Source organism: Lemur catta, chromosome 1, assembly GCF_020740605.2.
Source record: "Lemur catta isolate mLemCat1 chromosome 1, mLemCat1.pri, whole genome shotgun sequence".
Classification (NCBI taxonomy): domain Eukaryota; kingdom Metazoa; phylum Chordata; class Mammalia; order Primates; family Lemuridae; genus Lemur; species Lemur catta.
The window spans coordinates 7,960,787-7,978,415 of NC_059128.1; the positions used below are offsets into that span (position 1 = coordinate 7,960,787).

Below are 17,629 nucleotides of genomic sequence, written 5' to 3' on the forward strand. Positions count from 1 at the left end.
CTTTAAAGTTTCATATTTCCCCTCAATTTTGCTGCTACGAGACCAACCAGGTATTATCATAACTGTTCACTTAGCTTGACCCTCCCTTCAAAACACTTTCTATGTGCATCATACAGTTCATTGGGAACAGCAGGTGTTTTGGACTCTTGACCTCAAATCGTGTTTTTGCAGACTGTGGCTTCTCTGACCTCTACAGGAACAGAGGAGGCCCTAGAAAACATTTTGATGTAATTTCAGCCACCTTTGCTTTCTGAACACTTTGCATGACATATCAGACTTATTTTGGAGACTGTAGCACTTGGAATACAGACAGCTTCTTTCAAAAACCTGGTTAGGAATTTAAAAAAAAAAAAGAAGTGGGGTTGGGGAGAGAGAAAAAAAAAAACCCTTCTTTAAATAATAAATGGTAGGGTAAACTACATATTTTTGTCATAAGCTTTTAAATATCTGCTAAGGATTTCTGGACTAGAAACTTAGCCAGAGGTTGCCGGGGGGAGGGGCGCAGTGCAGAGATGAGATCACATATCTTTGCAATTATTAATAGAATGTTAAGCAGATTAGAACGTGCATACTTCCTATTTCTCCTGTTGAATTGACTTATGTGTTAAACCAAAATATTCTCTAACAGTTAATGAAATAAATGAAGACAAAAGAACAGATTTTGGGTGTTTGTGTTTTTTGGAGGGTGGAAAAGGATTAAAATGCCCAGGACATGAAAGGCCTTAAGGATCTTGAAGGCACATTCCTCTACCTAGAAAAGCTCCAGAAATAAACTATTGCTCTCTTCACTAGGCAATTTAATAGAATCACTTCCCAATTGTAACTTTCTAGTCTTCAGGTTCAGCAGAACTTTTAGTTGCTCTACCCTGACTTTGAAGTACTAACACATATTAGTACCTTATGGGGAAAGTCTGAGAAAGTGTGTAGATGCCTTTTTCACGCCTGAGAATTATACCAAAGACCACCACAATCTGTACAATTTTTGTATCAAGGCCAGAGAGAATACTGAATACAGCAATTTTTCCATTTATAAAGAAGCTGTTGCCCAGGTGTTGTAAGGTTTTCATTTTACATAATTGTGATCATTTTCACTTGCTTCTAAAAGATATCAGAAGCAGAAAGACAACCTACAAAAACTGGAAACAGATTCCAGACTGCTGTCCCACCTCCTCCCCACTCCATACTCTGGATGGGCTCCTTTAGCTCCATCCTGCCTCTGCACCCCAGGCACAAAGATTATCTAATAGATCATCTCCACTCATACTTCTGATATTTCAGAACAACATTCTAATAAATGTTGGACTTAAGTTAAAAAGAGAGGTTTTTTGAAAATTATTTGCAGTGGAAATAAAACTAAATTTACTTAATGTGGTTTTACAGGTAACTTCATGATGAGCCAAACTACAAAATTCAGGAATGATCTTCAGCTGCAGAATGCTATGCCATAATAAAAGAAAACTCACCATTATATGTATAAACACAACCTTAGTACAGTGGAAATGGTAAGCACTTTATTTGTATAATAACAGGCAAGTGATAATGAGAATTATCTAAACCATATGGCCAGCAGTATACTGCAGAGAATTACTAATATAATGTATGAGGCTTATGTATATAAAGACCCTTTTACAAATAATTCTTTAGTGTGTCTTGTACTTTCTATGTAAGTAGAGCTTAATGAATGAGTGGGTTACAGAATAACCTGTGGAACTTAAAAGAAAGCACTACAAAATTTTATCTATGCAACTGTTATAAGAAGTTAAGCAGACATGAAATAGGACTGAGCATAACATAGCCAAAGAACAAGGGTTTGATTTTTGTAGTGGTGACAGGATCAGAAATGAATTTTTTTTCTTTCATTTGGATTGCTATTAATGTGGTCTGGGCAATAAGTAAGAGAATTAATAAGTAAAATGGCATTAATTAAATCAGTGTGGTGCTGGCATGAGGACAGATCAATGAAATTGAACAGATAGTCCAGAAACAGACCCTGGCATGAGAACCTAATATGTAATAAAGCAGACATCACAAACCAGGGTGGAAGAGGGGTGGGAGAATTTATTTAACAAATGGTACGGGAGCCACTGGTTAGCTATTTGGGAAAAAATCCATGTGATCCTCACCTCGTGGCATACATACACCAAAATAAATTCCGTATGGATTGAAAATTTAGAAGCATTATGACCGAAAGCCTAGAAAAAGTCACAGTAAATATTTCTGATTTCTGGATGGAAAATATTTTAAAACAGTGGCAGAAATTACAATGAACAGATCAATAGATTAAAGCCATAAAAACTAAACTTCATAAGAATGAAAAATATTTCATCAACAAAAAATAAATAGGAAATAGTCAGCAACAAACATGACAAAGGGTTAAGGTCATTACTATATATAAGCAGTACATACAAATACACAAAGAGAAAATAGAATGACTAGTTTACAAATAAAGAACTGTTCAGGTTCACTAGCAATCAAAAAAAATTTACCTTATCCAATTATAAAAATAAAACTTAATATCTTAGTACATTCAGGCTGCTATAAGAAAAATATCATAGGCTAGGGTGGCTTAAACAACAAACATTTATTTCTCACAGTTCTGGAGGCTGGGAAGTCCAAGAACAAAGCACCAGCCGTTTCTATCCCTGGTGAAGGCCATCTTCCTGATTCGCAAGTGGACACATAACAGAGAGAGACGTCATCTCTCTCCTGTCTCTTCTTATAAAGGCACTAATCCCATTCATGTGGACTCCACCAATCACTCCTAGAGGCCCCACCTCCAAATACCATCATCTTGTGGGTTAGGCCTCAACATATGCACTTTGGGGCAGTGGGACATGAACATTCAGTCTATAACCCTCAAGGATGACAAAAATTTAAGATGGGTACTCTGATTTACTGGGGAAAATATTAAAATAGATTTTTGCCAAGCAATTTGGTAATACACATCAACAGCTTTCCATTTCATAATCTTTGACCCAGTGGTGTCCTTTTGAAAATCTAAGAAAACATTCATACATGTTGACAAAGATTTCTGTCCAATTTTGTTTAAGAACATTGTTTATAATATCCCCAAACTGAAAACAACTTAAATGTCCAATATTAGGGAAATAGTCATGAAAGTAACATAAATCTGTAAGAAAAGATACCATGGAAACATAAAAGTTACATTCATAAAGTATCTGTAGCAACATGAAAAGTACTTAATGTTAGCTTTAAAAAGTAGAATATAAGATTTTACATAAAGTATAACTATTTAAAGATAAAAATGCATAGAAATGACTGGAAGAGAATGGGTCAAAATACTAACAGTGGTTGCCTGTGGGTGGCAGCATTATGGCTTGTTTGTCTCTTGACATTTTTCTGTATGTCCTAAATTTTCTACAAGGACCATGTATTAATATACCTTGATAATCAGAAGAACACAGAGCATTAAAAATAGAATTTTAAAGAACAAGAATACAATGCTCAACTGTATATATCTAGATCCATACAAATACATATAAATTTATATTTCTGCCATTAATTTATTGCTATGCAACTTGGATCTTATATGCACATTAATTTAGTAATTAAAAATAATCAGGGGTTTAGAACTCTGGCCTATTAGTGTTTGATTTGTCTTAAGAGATCACTATGGAAGAACACCTAGAAGCTACTTTACTTTAGGGTTTAGTTAATTAGTTACCAAAGATTTATCAGTTGCTTTCTAGAAAATGTAGAGCACACATAAATCCTGTTGCATGAAAGATAAGAGCCTGGCAGAGGTGCTGATCCACAACAGAGGGGAAAGGCTTGTCTCACTAAGGGCCTAAGACAATGGCAGGGAAGGCAGGACACAACGGGGCCAGGAACACATTAGAATATGGAAGCTGCATTGTGAAGGGAGAGCAGAGAAGGCAAATCCACTCCATTCAGGGATTGAAAAAAAAATAAAAACATTTCAGGATAAAAATAATAAATATAAAACTGAAAGGGACAAGAGAAAAAGCATAACTCTGACTGGCAAGGAGGTTGCTTAACCACAATAAAGGAAGTAGGAAAAAATAGTACAAGGTGGAGAACAAAAGAATAGCAGAACAAGGGACACAGCTGATTAATCAAACTGGCCACTGTGGCTAGTAGTTTGTTATTAACTTCTGTAGCCCTGCCAATACAGTAACATTCAAGAAAATGCCAGCACTTGTTTGAAACAATATGTGAGGAAATATTTGTTTTCTTAATATTTAACCAACAGGTTTTGCTACGTTTTTGTGTTTTGAAAGACAAAAAAAGGCTAAAGCATATACACAAAAACATATCACACATTTTTTCCTATTTTAAGTGTTAATGTGTTTAAAACAGAACTTGAGGTATTACAAATAAACTTGGGATCACAGCACTGATGAGTACCAAAACCCCACATTCTACAGAAAATAGGAGGAGTCTCTCCCCAAAATCTAATTTTCTATTCTATAAAGACACATAGCTCTAGAACTTCAGGAAGCATTAAAAGATTAACCTTCAAAGGAAAATCTGTGTATCTGTTTTGCATTTTTCAGTATCTGACCATCACAGTTGATAAATGCTTCACATAACAACCAAATATCCACATCAGAAAGCCAAAAGTTTTAGTCTGTGTTGGTTCAGCATTTCTCAAACTTGGTACAACCTTGACAATATTTGGTAAGCCTATATCCTCCCTTTACAATTATTTTCTTAATATTTTCTTCAAATTAACTCATTTTTTAAAAAGTGAAATACCTACCATAGACTTGTCCTAAACAGTAATCACTAATTTAATATGCTAGCTGTATTTTGATTACATATTAAAACACTTAAATATTTAAATGAATCTATATCCATACAACACCTAAAAACACTGTACATACTATACATGGTAAGGTGTGCCCCTACTAGAAAATATATTCCAATCCCAATTTCTCTAACGAAGTCAATTTTGAGGAATGTATCTTTAAACTGTTCATAAATATGTTAAAATTCCAAGCTCCTGTACCCAAGGCAGCTAAAAAAACTTCACATCTTAAAAATTTCTTACCATTAAAACTCTAAGGTGCTTGGTTTACTGTACAAATATTACATGCCATAAAAACAAAACTTGCAAGAAAAATAATCTCCTGTGAATTAACAGGCTATATATATGTCCAGTTCACAGGACTTACTTAAAAGAAGTCAGTGTTTACAGAATCTTTGCCACCACTTGATAATTTATCACCTGTTTTCTTGTCATACAGCTTGCATACTTATGTAATTCTTATGTAATCTAACGCTCAAATATGTATATTTTCTCTCTCATTGTCATACGTACTCCATTTTTTCTTTCATATTCATTTCCCTTCTTTATACCGCCTGTCTCACATAGCAAGTGCTCAATAAATGTTTATGGAACAGAACAAAATCAATACAAATCAAACCTTATAACCATAACAAATTGTGTATTTGTATCAAGCAACACAGATCTTTATTTTAGGTTTTGGATTTCCTTAAAAGTGAAGACTTTGTCAAACATTTTTATCCATTCTGGGAAATGTACAATTAGAAATGGACATATCATAGTAATTTTTCTTGTATGTCCTTCAAAACCTCAAACACAGACAGCTGGAAGTAGCTTAAAGAGTGTAACCTGAAGATTATGAAATTTCATAAATTAGCCTTTAATAAATTGTACAAAGTATTTTAATAAAAAAGTTTGTTTTCTGAAGACATTGGTATTTAATTATTATTCCCACCCCACAAGACTCACATGAAAATAAAACAAATAGAAAAGGAGAAAAAAATCAAATGAAAAGGAAGAAAAGAAAAGTTCAAATTAACAGCATCTGAATTACTTCTGGACTCTTCTCTTTCTGGTTCTTGAACCTTGAAGAAAAATCAAAGAAATTTAATCATGAATCAGTAATTTATAAAAGCAAAAGAACAAAAAATAGAAATATTCCTATATATAGTTGTTAATATTTAAAAATCTGACTGATAAGTTTGCAGAGATGAAATTTACACACAAAAGTACAACTGTTAAATACCCTGAAAATCTTAGAAAATTTTATCAATTTTTAATGTCAAAAAATGCTAATAAAGCCGACTTTTTTAGCCATATAAAAAATCTTAAACTGATAAAATGTATCTAATTTATAGTGATAACAAAATATTTCTCCCCAACATTTTTATTGTAAAATTTAAAACACTAACACCAAATGTAACATATAGCAATAAGAAGCATTTATTCCTTGGGAGAAGCAACAAGGTCATGTATATATGAAAAGCAAGGAATTTTATTCTAAATGAGTTGCTTTTTAAACTCTATCAACTATACTTTTCAGGCAGGAGAACACTGGGCTTCTCTAAAATGGAAAGTCATTTCCACTAGGAATAATGTAGATCCCAACTGAGTAGCCTCCCAGAAAAGCATCACATCTGAAAGTGGTCTAAGTCTCCACGACAGTTCTCATCCAACTCTTCTTGGGTTAGAACAAATCAGTGATTCTCCATTGGGATTCTGCCTGAGCAAAGAGGCTTTTCACCTCAACAACCACCACCCCCACTCCACCTCCAACTCTGAGCAAGGCAGAGTCAAAAGGATATGCCTGATCCCAGCTGCCTAGTGCTGGCAAGCGAGGTGTGGCCATTCCTTCCCACTGCCTCATGCTGCACTCTGCCAGGAACGAGCAGGGGCACCAGAGTGAGGGACTGTGAGATGCCCATAACCAGTCAATGACTGAACTAAACAAAAAAGAGATCAACACTTCTTTTCTGAAAAGTACGAAACATTCTTTGAATCTGGCACAAAATTTCTACCACACGTTGTGTAATAATAAACAGTCTCTACAGGTTTTCTGATTAAAGGTTTATTTACTTAACTGGAAGGTCAGTTTAAAAGATAGCGCTTTTTATTTTTCCAAGTTATAGTTTCTATTTCATTGCCATACAGCTCAATTAAAGCAAACTTCAGAGTTATATGAATATCTTTTTTCCCTGCTACTCATAATACATAACTACATAATGAACTATGATTGATTTAAAATTTTATGGTTTTTCTCCAATTTTTGTGATGTAGCCTTCTATTAAAAATATCCCACGGTAGATTTTTAGGTTTTTATTTCAAGAATTTTGAAATTAATTCTACACACAAAAATGTGATAGTGTGATTGGCATAATGAGATATCACAAAATCAAGGCCAATAATCAATACTATAATACACCTCCCTTGCAGTAAATTTTTGAAACTATAACATTACAAAAGACACTAAAGTAACAACAACAGAGCTATATTAAAATAGCATTATTCTCATTAATGTCCTAATTTGACATTTTACTCCTAAATATCATTGCTGCTTTTCCCCTTCAATCTAAAGTTTCTTGCTGCAATGAAAAATGCTATCATCGCCTGAAATTTATTACATAACCTTGGAGACTTTGCTGCATGTATCAATATTTTCCCTAACAATCAATTCTAATTGTTTCAGGAAAAAAAATCTATCTTCTTGTCTCTTCAAAATATAACCATTTTCATAATACACTAGTATTGGTAAAAGGTCTAATCATAAGACTAATGTATGTATTAATAATTTGACATTTGAAAAATAACATATACAAGTTTGGGATACTCCTATGATTTTATAATGCAGAAGAAAAAAAATAAGTGGGAAATTTCTTTGCAGGGTGAGCTTAAAAATATCTATTTCTTGACTAGTCATGCTTTCCCCAGAGATTCCTTGGGAATAGTCCCAAATCCAAGGGGATAAGCAGCAATGATATTTAATTTAAGAGTAAAATGTCAACTTAGGACCTTAATGAGAATAATGCTATTTAAATATAGCTCTATCGTTGTTATTTTAGTGTCCTTCTTCAAACATTCAAAAATAACACCAACAGAAGTAGTCTTCATTTTATGAACAGTAGGGACTAAGTATACTAGCCATAAATATCATGTATATATTAACTAATTTTTAGCACAATTCTAAAATATTGGCATGGTTTTGAAATGCCAGAATATGCATGGTTTTTTAAGGCTTATCATTTTGTGAGGGGGAAAAATTACTTGCAGCAAATAACCAAATTTTCTCAATTGGTAAAAATTATGCCTTGCATAAAAATAAAAGGATTAGAGGCCTCTGTTCTTCTTGAAAACCACCCCATCACCCCCTCTCTTTCTTTGAGAAAACCCTACACAATACACATTTTGAAAGCTTTCAGAATGTGTTCTTACACAATAGACCCCCAACTATTCAAAATGAGTTTAGGTGTATCAAGAAAATTATACACGTTTTTAAAATGGTCTAAATAGATATTAAAGGAAAGTTGCTCCCATTTTGCTAGGCACAGCATTCTGAAAGATCTCACAGTGAGAAAAATCTCTTACCATATTGTAAATCATAAATTGTGTTTGAAAATAAAATTGTTAATGAAGAAACTGACATTTCTAAAGCTGCTGTTAGAGGTAACCATTCTTGAAACACATTTATGACACAAAATCTTAAAGCCCTAAAATACAGAACTCACTGAACTGTATTATATATTTCTTAAAAATTAAAAAAACTCAAATGTAATAATGTTTCATCTCCTTCAAGTTACTTTAAACTGATGAATACAAAAATATACATTTATATGAACCCTTGGCTTTTTCGTTTTTACTGGAAGCAATAACATTTTACCGTCTCAGGTAATATATCTCTCATTTATGAATATTTTGATAGTAAAATACTTTAACTAGCCTTGTACTTTAGGGGAAAAAATTGCAATGGGAAAATAAACAGCATTTAAGTAAAGCCCTTCAGAGTTTATATGAATAAGGGAGACTCTGATTATTCTTTAGCTTCTTAAAAAGTTACGTCAAAAAAAATCTGAATTGTTCTCCTTAAATTATCCATGAATCTATTCTCTTTTGTCATTAATAAAATAACAAAAATACTAACATATTTTCTCAAGTTAAAAACCATCAGTAGGGGACCTTACATTAAAATTTTAGGTATAAAAAGGTATTTTCATCATAATACTAGAATTTATAACCATTTATCTATTAAAACAAATACCTCTGGTGCTCATAGGCAAAGTTCAGGTAACAAATGACATCCAGGCAGTAAAGAGAGACATGAGTCTTCCCCATGCACAGCTGTGACTTCGCCTTAGACTTAACAGGTATCAGCCTTACTAGGATGATGGAGGACCTTTCCTAAACTAAAATTGACAGTTTTAAAATTTAAAGGATTTTTTTAATAGTAAGAATATTACTCTATCTTTATAAATGCTCCTTAATTTTGTTCCCACTCACTGTCATAGCTGCTGCTGCTAGCCTCTGGCTGAGACATGCTTCCATGTATTGCTCCTTGGGACTCCTCACTTCCTAATAACAAAATGAACAAGACAGGGGAGGAGGGGAAAAAAGACAGAAAAGAATGGAAGGCGGCAGCAGAAAAAAAGAGAGGGACTACTTCAAAACCTTTAGCCTCCAGAGTGAAGTTACATATTCCCTCTTTAGGTAATACAAGTATTCTTTGGGTAAAAGCAGATAAACCTAAGGATGTCCTATCCACACTATGTAATAAAGAAAATGTTAATAAAATCAGGGCAAAGATGATTGTCTTTCAAAAAAGTTGAATACTTTGCTTTCCACAAATATGCATCGATGCCACTGTCAAAAGGCAAGGTAAAATACATCATTGGCCTTACTCAACAGGGCACTTACGCTTTAATAAAATTTTTAACAAAAATAAGCCTTTTTCCATTGGAAATCAAGAAATATTTCAGGACCAACACAACAGTAAATAAACAAAAGGCAGACCAAAGAGAAATCTTTAAAAAAACAAACAAAAAAAAAAAAACACTGTGGACAGCACAGCACTGAATCTCTCCTCATTGAACCAAGTAAATCATAGCTTAGAAAACTTGGAACACACTGACTGGCAATTTATTAAACATACCAAAGTCCAACCTAGTTTTGCCCTTTGCAGATGTTGCCTTTGCTAATGTCATTTCTGAAACTACTCCATTATTGGAAGTGCCATCAATCCCAGTTTATAAGCCATCTAAGAAATTACTTCATACCTGGTTTTTCAATTCAAGAGCTTTGAAAAGTGAGTAAGTCAAAGCTTTAATTCCTTGCCTCCTAACTTGTTCAGAGAAAAGAGGAGCTGGCAGACTTTATGGGGAACAATTAGGCAAGTGGAATTTGGCAGTTGCTGTAAGCCCATGTCTGACTCCCAACATCCACTATCATACCAGAGTTACGTGGGATCAGCATGAGCAAGTAGAAAGACACTGGCCTGAGAGTTAAGAGTTCTGGTCTCTACCTCTAACCTTTTCATAGTAGCTGTATCATTTACTTTGTTTGTTTTTCCTTTTAGAGATGGGGTCACTATGATGCCCAGGCTGGACTTGAACTCCTGGGCTCAATCAATCCTCCCACCTCAGCCTCTTGAACAGCTGTGACTACAGGAGTGCACCACCACACCTGGTAGCTCTGTCATTTAAACACTCAGTGTCTCGGGATACAAATCTGCAAAATGAGGCTAGCTCCCCAGTCCCAACTTCCTGATTATTATGAAGAGTAAATAACACAATGTGTGTACAAAAGACATAGTGATACATACTACACAAATATAAGATCTTATATGATATTTTCTTATAAAATCAAAATGTTATGACCCCCCATAGTTAATCCCTCATCTAGTGGGAGGAAATGAAATTTGTGTCTATATATGGAAGAAACTAAGCAAAACTGTTCAACTTACGGGTTTGTGTGGCCTCCTCTGTCTGTGTATTTGAGCATTCCATATCTTCAACACTAGATTCTGTACTTTCTTCCATTTCTTTCTTTCGCTTCTTACACAAAAAAATTTAAGAAAGAGAGAGAGATGTAGTCTGATGGTTAAATAAGTAAATATACAAACTTACCACATAGTATATATAAATGTACATAGGTATAGCTATGTCAAAACATACAAGAAGAATATTCATAAGTTCAGGATAGTGGTTAACTAAGGGAAGGGATGAGGGATGGAAGAAAATGGGAGTAAGAGAACTTTCAATTATACAGTCAGTTTGGATGGTAGGTATATTTGTTGCATCCACCTCTAACTTTTCACGCTTTATATAGTTCATCATCGAAAGATATGTTTTAAACCATCATGATTGACCATAGAGAAACTCTCTTTTAGGCCAGGTGCTGTGGCTCACACCTGTAATCCTAGCACTCTCAGAGGCCGAGGCAGGAGGATTGTTTGAGCTCAAGAGTTCAAGACCAGCCTGAGCAAGAATGAGACACACTCTCTACTAAAAAAATAAAATAATAATAATAAAAGAAACTCTCTTTTAAAACAAAGTGTTTTACAAACTTGCTATCACCCACCACTCACTCAGGCCAATGATACTTACAATGTGGGTGGGAGTGTTGGGGAGAGGATAATCTACTTGATAAATGGAAAAATATAGCCTCACCCTGTATGCTGTATAACTAGTTGTACCATATAACATTGGTGGTAAAATTCTACTCATCAATTAATAACGGCAAACTTCTAATAAATGTTTTGCTTTTGGCATATTGTTTATTAAAAGTTTAAGAGGGCCACAAGCCTTACTGAAAATGAATCCCCTTAAAAGTACAAAGCTCCCCTAAAATCCCAAAAACCATTTGAATTTCCCACCATTTTATCAGGCCTTTCCTATTTTTCTAGTGGAGTGTTATTTAAGTGTTAGTGCCTATATTCCGTAATTATCCATTCTTCCCAAATGTTTGCTCAAGTTCATTTTATTACCTTCTATTACTATAACATTTTCTAACATATCCATTCCTGTGTAAAATTTTAAAATTCCTTAACATCTCTACACATAGGTATAATTAGAAGAACATTAGTAATAAACACAAGACTTCGTATTTTTCATAACTTTATCTCCATGTAGTTTTAAATTTAAATGGGTTAAAATCCAAATTTTAATTCAAAGGTTCTGTAGGTTGCTCAAAATAAGTTTGCATTATTTAGAAAACCATCTGATATGTCCCAAATTTCACAGATTCACAATGTAAAAGAATGTCTTCATTTATATATTCTAACAATTAATAAGTTAAACTTCATCTGAGCATGTTCCCTGCTGCAGGCCATTTTGGGTATAGCTAGGAAAGAGGATAATACCTGCTGACAGCACATTGTTCTCTTTCCTAATGGCAACCATGGGTTCTGTTCCAAAGAGAACTACCTGGGAAAGCTGAACTCTACTCAAGCCACATTATCTTAAAATCTCCAAATGGTCAGAACTGTTATTACATATGTATTATAATGAATCCCACTGTTTCAAAAATATTCTTAAGGTGGCTGTGGAAAGATTAGAACTTGGAGATACCTACCATGTTCTTAAAGAAAATGCTTCACATACATAAAAATAAAAACTTGACTAAACCTTTAGAAACTTTAAAAAGCATTCATTTAGCAGAGTTACATATGGAGGTACTGCTTCTCAAAAATAGCTATAAGAGTGGCTATAACTTCATATAACTGATGAGAGAAGGGAAGAGTGCCTTACATCTTTCTTTTCCAAAGTGTTGCTTCATGATTACCATCTAAACCCTGCTGGGCTGAACAGATTGGTTCGATAATTACATACAATAACTGCAGTGGGCAGGTAACCCTCAGCTGGCACAGGGCAGCTCCCCTGTGAGAACTTCCATATGCAAACTGCACTGATGGAGTGCATTAGGTACATCTTTCCTGCCGGTGCACAGGCCTGATTAACGCCAGCCAAGACTCCAAGGTTAGCATGTCAGCAGATTTGTGATGCATTAGGCAGGAATAAACACAGACACTTTTGTTCGTTCAGACCAAAATTAAGGAGGAATATTTCAGTACTATATTGCTTTCCATACAGGAGAGAATGCATTTTCCAGTTTTTGGAGGGCAGATTTTTAAATGCTCATTATAAAGGGAGCTAGCTATCCAATACATTCTACCCAAGAACCTAGTGCATTCATCTTGTTTTCAAGCTTATTTAATAAGAAAAGAGCTCTCTTAATCTCCATGCAGGTAAATTACATAGGAATGAAAATCAGACAGTATTCAACCAACAAAAGAAACACCTGTGTTTTAAGCAGATGCATTAGGTAAGCACTGAATTGCATTAATCCACACTTCAGCCAGGTATCTCCTGCCCAACTTTTCTGACAATGTATGTAGTTTGGATAGAAAGGGCCAGTGGTCTACAGACCACCAATTAAAAAGCAAAACAAAACACAAACCCTTCAAGTTTAAGAGTTTCCAAGTATGTTATCCATTTTATAAGGCAATAAGTAAAATTCCAAACAATTTGCTGCCAGCTTCTTCCTTCTGAATGTCTCCAAATGCTTCATTTTGTTATTTACAACATCCTTAGGCTTCAAATAGTGCATATTTTGGTTCCCTTTGAACACAAAAACAGCTTCACAAAGTGACTATGCTAATCTCTGATTTTGTCACATTCTATACCAGGTCTCACAGGTGCCTTTGTGTTTATAAATGAAACCAAAATATTGTACGACACACAGAATAACTTATGAAATAAACTTAGAATAGGGTTTTCTTTTAATTCAGCACAGCTAAAAGATCTTCAAAAAATTCCATTTATTCCAAAGGGCATTAATGTATATATTACACATTTTTGAAGTGTCCAGATATGCTAGTCTGAAATTTAGGTTATTAGCAGCTTCTCACTTCCAATTTAGAAACAGGAAGACAAGCAGGCTAGATGCATTTGGACTAGTAATTTACTAATAGTATAAACACTGATTGGAGCCCAGTTATAGACTTAAAGCTGTGTCAATGGAAAAGAAAATAAAAAATTTTCAGAGGCAAAAAATAAAGAGCAATTCTTTGCTTCCCAAATCAAACATCAAAAGATCACTGCTAGATGCTTTCAGCAGCCTCTAAGAAAAGCCAGTCAGATTCATGGCTGTATCCAAAGAAGATAAGTACTGAGGCAATGTTGTTAGGGTTTTTCCCATCCCTTATTATAAAAGTTATACATGATTATTTTAGAAACTTAGAATATACAGCCTAAAGTTGTAAAATGTCTGGTATTGCACATGTGTCCAAGAAAAAAGAACTCAAAATACAAAAATGGACTGCACTAATCAGTTAATCTTATTTATTTAAGGCCACTTGAAGTCACTATGCAAATGTATACAATTTACAAATTACTATCACATTCTTTAATAGCAACTAAGAATACAGTATTAGTTACTCAATAGTAATGTAAAAAAAAGATAGGACACATCTTCCATGAAAGTAAAGCAAACACATGTATTACACAACAATATTTATGAAACTAGTAGATTTAGTTAAGATCTACTATATAGACAGAAAAAACTAAAGGTGGGGAGCCTAAAGAAGAAAGCCAAAGAGAATTTGCTCAGTGTTTCTTGCCTGGTGGTGGTAAAAAGACTAGAACTCAGAGCTCTTTCTCTGTATTACAGTTACTTCTCCACAGAACTATGCTGCCTCCCTATGTGACTTTTTAGTATGAAGCAGCAATTTATAGTTGCTGTGTTCTTACTTTAATGCATTTTTTTTCTAAAGAGTTACAGCACACATATTTGTGTGCTTCGTGTAGACTATTTATTTCCATGCCCCTCTCTACTTCTCTCCTACTATGTATGCTCACTGAGGGCAAGGACTAGGGTTTTCTTCATTTTTCTAAACCTTGATGAGCTCAGCACAGTGTTTTACACATAAATATTTATAGATCGGCACCTACAGAGCAACTATTCAAGTACTATTAGTAATAATAAAGAAATGATTTCATATCTTACTCCAAGTCCCTCAAAAACTATATAATATTTGAATGGACATTAAGTAATTACAGATATGTTTTAAGAAAATGCAGGAAAAGGTCGGACATAATTAGAAGGAGAAGAAATGAAAAGATGGGAAGTGGGTTAGGAAATGAATAAGTGACTTAAAAAGGGACAGATGAATTTGAAGAATTATCTAAAAATATTCTGCTAGAATGCATTAAAGTGATTTATTATTTCAAATGAGTTTCAGTGAAGAAGACTGTAATAAGAATAATGAATATTGCCATTTCCTTCCACAATAGCATTGACCTCCATCTGAACAGAGGTGAAGACCACCACCTCGAACTTACTAAGCATCTACTGTGTGCCTGGCACTGTTACAGGCTTCCCTCCCAACCTAAAAAACAGACACTATAAAATAGATTAAAGCAAAAGAGCAATTTCAGTTTTTATAACATTAAACACACACATTCAATTTCTACAACTATTTGTCTTAATGTAAGCCCTATAAGAAATCCTTTTAGCATTCCGTAAGTAAGTGTTCTTAAATAAGAGTCCAATGTAATCCCACTTATATGGAATTTCATTCTATGAAGTATCAATCCATATGTAAATTTAACACACACATGACTTCACAGTCAACCCTTGATTTTGTTTTTTGTTGTTATTGTTGCTTATTTGTTCAAATTTAGATCTCTCTCTCCTGTGAACACTTAGTTACCTACTATGCAGGTAGGAAAAGGAAGTACAATTCAAACAACTTTGCTAATTAACAGGTCTAGGGGAAAGAGTTTAATAAAAGAAAATGTTTAAGTACGTGGCTAACAAAATTTAGAACATCTATCTATGTTCTTCATTAGTTCAAACATCCACTCTTACAATACTGTGAGGAATTAAGACTTTACTGTAATTATCTGAAAATGGTACACCAAAAATTACTAGTTCATATGAAGTGTGCCCAAAAAATGGTAGACTCTGTCAGAATAAATAAATGAATAAAACTCAATTTTATCTGATTGGCTATCAGGATTGACTGCTCCATGGGCAATACCTTTCTTGGCAAAAGCACTGTCTTCACAAAATAGGCATAATTTGTCTACTTGCATTTTTTGAAGCATATGTATGTCCCTTCAGTTTGGCCTACTGAGAAACTAGAGGAAGATAGGATCCCTATTGTCATTCATTCTCCTAGGAAAAACACGCAGGTAATGAACAGATGAGCTTAGAAACAAGTTAATCACATGATCTATAAGAATACTACATGCATAAGGACTTACTCTCATCAAAGTCTCATACAACAGCAATCACAACATAGAAAGATCTCCCAATTGCACTTTTGAACACAGTAAATCCAATTTCCAACTTGTTAGTAACAATGACCTTTCATGATTCTAACATCATTCATATCACAAATATCAAGAAACTTCAACATGATCAAACCTGTAGTCACTTAAGCTAAAAGATGTTTCTAGAGATCCAATGAACTAAGGTCTAGAAGACTAATGTATCAGTATATTCTCTTCTCTACTAAACTCAGTATGACAGTCTTTCATTCATGGCTTCCTCTGAGGGCTCTATGACTTGTACCATAAATGTCAAAAACTTTTAGCAAAGTTAAGATGTTTCAAGGACAATTTATGAGGAAAGGCAAATGGGTGGCTAGTTATGCCTTAATTACATTTAATATTTTATGCCTAAAACCACTAGATGTTTAAGTGCCTTCAGCTTCTCTGAAGAAAAATGCTATATAAATGCATAATAATAATAGTGGCATGGCCCTGGACAAGTCGCCTAGCCTCTTTTGAGTTTTAGTTTCATTTGTGAACAGATGTATCTCACATGGATGCTACAAAGTATATATAAAATAATTTAAAAGTACTGAAAGAATACAGAGTACTACATAAATGCTCAATGACAATCTAGCACAATCAAGTCCTCTAGAGAATTCTCAAAATAAGAATTAAAAATACAAGACTTTGAAAGCTATAATACTATAAACTAAGAAGGCTAATATTTATAAAGACAAATACTTCAATGAAAGCGAAACCCTAAGTATTATAAATACTGGTGGGGAATTAACTGATCTCAAGCCATACATGAACAAGTTTATTACAAAACAAATCAGACTACTGTTGGCTACTATTTACAGACAGAATGCCTGATTTCCCCTCAATAAATCTATGTCCACAAAACACCTAATTTCCTAAACACATAGGCAGAAAATAGCAGACACAGAATTCTTTGGTAGTCAGGAGTCCTTTGCTTTATGTCAACTACCTATTACCCATTAATATCAAACAATAGCTTAGTTGAAAAAAGTTAACTACAAACTCATTAATTTGATTTAACATAAGTAAGTTACAGAGCTACATTTTGGAGTCCTTACTTCATAGTAATTACCATCTTGTCTTTCACAGCAAAATCAATTTTACCAATTCACAATCATTTATTATTCAAAACAAGCTATTTTAACACACTCACTCACCAACTGAAATATAAGCCAGTCTTCATTTATGTGTACCTAATACCTTGTTTCATAAACTGAACTTTTAAGGATCTAAGATCTTGGTTTAAGAGAGGGTGTTAACAGATTCAAATGAAAACATTGCGTGTTATTTTCTTGTCATGAAGAAACCAGAAAGATGAGAAAACTTAAATAGTGGGTAAAATAACAGCTTTAACAATAATACTGCAGTTAGCATTTATTTGATCACTTGCTATGTACCTGCCAGTTTCAGTAGTTTATCTATCTCTTTTAATCCTCATAACAATCTTACAAGCAAGATAGATAACATTATTAATATTTCCACAGAAATTTTTAAAAAATTTATCCCTTATTAAAAAGAAATACATAGAGATGTTTAACATTTCCTAAGAAGT

General features: G+C 33.9%; 1 protein-coding gene across 3 annotated transcripts in view; it reads right to left on the minus strand.

The window, feature by feature from the left end:
- Positions 1-5,632: 5,632 nt before the first annotated feature.
- Positions 5,633-17,629, minus strand: part of VRK1 (VRK serine/threonine kinase 1) — an 81,704-nt gene continuing 69,707 nt past the window's right edge. For 2 of the 3 annotated variants that reach the window (XM_045561081.1, XM_045561087.1), the window contains exons 12-13: positions 10,722-10,812; positions 5,633-5,856 (exon numbers count right to left, since the gene is read on the minus strand). In XM_045561081.1, coding sequence (XP_045417037.1) covers positions 5,822-5,856; positions 10,722-10,812 — 126 coding nt within the window. In that variant the 3' untranslated portion in view covers positions 5,633-5,821. The remainder of the gene's footprint in view (positions 5,857-10,721; positions 10,813-17,629) is intronic. The other variant, XM_045561096.1, reaches the window with a different exon arrangement.